Here is a 2,136-nt window from a genome sequence, read left to right as displayed (position 1 = left end):
GCCGGGGGGGGGGGGGAGGGGGAGGGGTGGCCTGGGTCTTTCCTTGGCTTTGCCGGAGTCGGAGCCGGAGAAGAACCCCATCTTGAGTAGAGGTGGCTAGGGTTGTTGCCGACGGGGGAGCAGAGGGTGGTGAGATGGAGACGGGGGCTTTCTGGAAACCCTCCTCCCCCCCCCCCCCCCCCCCCCCCCCCCCCCACGCTCGAATTAAAATGCCTCAAGCTCACACTCCACACGTACCCAAGTGGCAATCGCGCTCCACCAAAAGCAATCGGCACTCCGGCAGCAAGCAATGGACATGGCCATCGACAGCTGGATCAGCTCCCCTTCCTCATCGACGTCCGGGCACGAGCACGGGGAGGTGGTGCTTGTGTGGTCGCCGGCGGCGAAGCGGCCCGCGGGGCGCACCAAGTTCAAGGAGACGCGCCACCCGGTGTACCGCGGCGTGCGGCGCCGGGGCAGTGCGGGGCGGTGGGTGTGCGAGGTGCGCGTCCCCGGCAAGCGCGGCGAGCGGCTCTGGCTCGGGACGTACGTCGCCGCCGAGTCGGCCACGCGCGCGCACGACGCCACCATGCTCGCGCTGCTCGGCCACTCCGCCTCCGCCGCGGCGTGCCTCAACTTCCCGGACTCCGCGTGGCTGCTCGTCATGCCCCCGTGGCTCTCCGACTTGGCCGATATCCGACGCGCGGCCATCGAGGCCGTCGCGATTTTCCTGTGCCTGGAGGCCGCCGCCGTGGTGCCCATCATCGACGAGGCCACCTCGCCCGTGTACCTGCCGTCGCCCGTGGACAATGCCGACGAAGTGTTTCAGGTGCCGACTTTCTCTGCGCAGAGCAGCGACATGTTCGAGCTCGACATGTCCGGGGAAATGGACCTGGACGCGTACTACGCAGGCTTTGCGCAGGGGATGCTCCTCGAGCCGCCGCCCACGCCGACGTACTGGGAAAACGGAGAATGCGGCGACGGCGGAGCGGCCGCCGGCCTCTGGAGCTACTGATGTCGATAACCTCCAACGGGTTCACACTGAGGATTTTGCTATCCCGATTGGACCAACTGAAAACTGCTTCAAGCATAATAAAATCGGAACGTCGACCCATTTTTCAATTCTTTGTTTGAATCGTCGATCAAGGCTATGTTTGGTAGCAAATTATTAGAAAAAACTGAAGTATTAAAAACCATAGTATTTTTGTCAGTGGGTACAAGATACCACAGTCTTGACATACCAAAGTATCTTGAAGTATTGAGATTACTATGACCTGTTTGATTGTTGCCGCAAAACACAGTATTGTTGCCTAGCCGTTGCGTTCAAACACGCTACCTAGTCGTTTGCAGTGCAAACAGCCGGCCGTTTGAATACTACGAGTTCTGTTGAGCTTTTGTAGCTATCTAGCTGGATATCCCTGACCATCAGCGTGCATAACAACCGAACGGGTAGCTTATGTATACAAAAAAGACCAGCCAAGGCACGACGTCATCTGTGACTCATCTGGTGGTGAACCTACACACAGACGGAGAGGCTTGGCCTTCTTTGCGTCACCATTGAGGCACAGCGGAGCTACACGTAGAGGTGGCGACCCACCACGTGGCATAGTTGGCTAGTCATTCGTCACTATTGAGGGGCACAAAGAGCTGCACCAAGACTGGAATCACGCGGACTTGATATTAGCATTGTCTTTATCCTCTGTAAGTCCTTCTAGTTGCTCCATCAATGTGGGTTTTTTTTTGAAGCGTAAACACCGAAAAGATGATGAGTTGGCCATCATCGAAGCCCTATACAAAGGCGAGAGAGGTTCAAGCAATCGCCAACATATTCACACTTCCATCTTTACGGGACATAAGTATGTGAGAGAAGTTTTGGAGGGTCATGAATTGAAATGTAAAAGAGATTTTCGGATAGAAAAATATGTATCCCATAATTTGGTTAAGTGCTTCCGAGAGAGACAACTTCTACAAGATGAGAGGCTTGTCTCCATGAAAGAACAAGTCGCAATATTCTTATATACCCTTTCGGCGAATGCAAGCAACCGTACTCTACAAGGGCGATTTCAACACAGTGGTCAAACGATAAGTATGTATTTCAATAAAGTGCTATAAAGTACTATCACGTCGTTATCTCGACAACTCATACATGTGCCACCA

General features: G+C 55.0%; 1 protein-coding gene across 1 annotated transcript; it reads left to right on the top strand.

Annotated features, from left to right (window-relative positions):
- Positions 1-214: 214 nt before the first annotated feature.
- On the top strand, positions 215-1,167 carry LOC123107473 (dehydration-responsive element-binding protein 1H). The gene has a single exon (XM_044529462.1). It carries the CDS (start codon positions 290-292, stop codon positions 992-994), a length of 705 nt encoding a protein of 234 aa, XP_044385397.1. The 5' UTR covers positions 215-289; the 3' UTR covers positions 995-1,167.
- Positions 1,168-2,136: the final 969 nt, after the last annotated feature.

The sequence above is a fragment of the Triticum aestivum genome, chromosome 5A (genome assembly GCF_018294505.1).
Source record: "Triticum aestivum cultivar Chinese Spring chromosome 5A, IWGSC CS RefSeq v2.1, whole genome shotgun sequence".
Lineage (NCBI taxonomy): Eukaryota > Viridiplantae > Streptophyta > Magnoliopsida > Poales > Poaceae > Triticum > Triticum aestivum.
Note: the sequence above shows the minus strand (reverse complement) of the source record. Positions and strands in the feature narration are given on the sequence as shown.

Excerpts from the sequence above, each read along its gene's own strand:
- LOC123107473 (XM_044529462.1), top strand. The coding sequence starts at position 290 with ATGGACATGGCCATCGACAGCTGGATCAGCTCCCCTTCCTCATCGACG.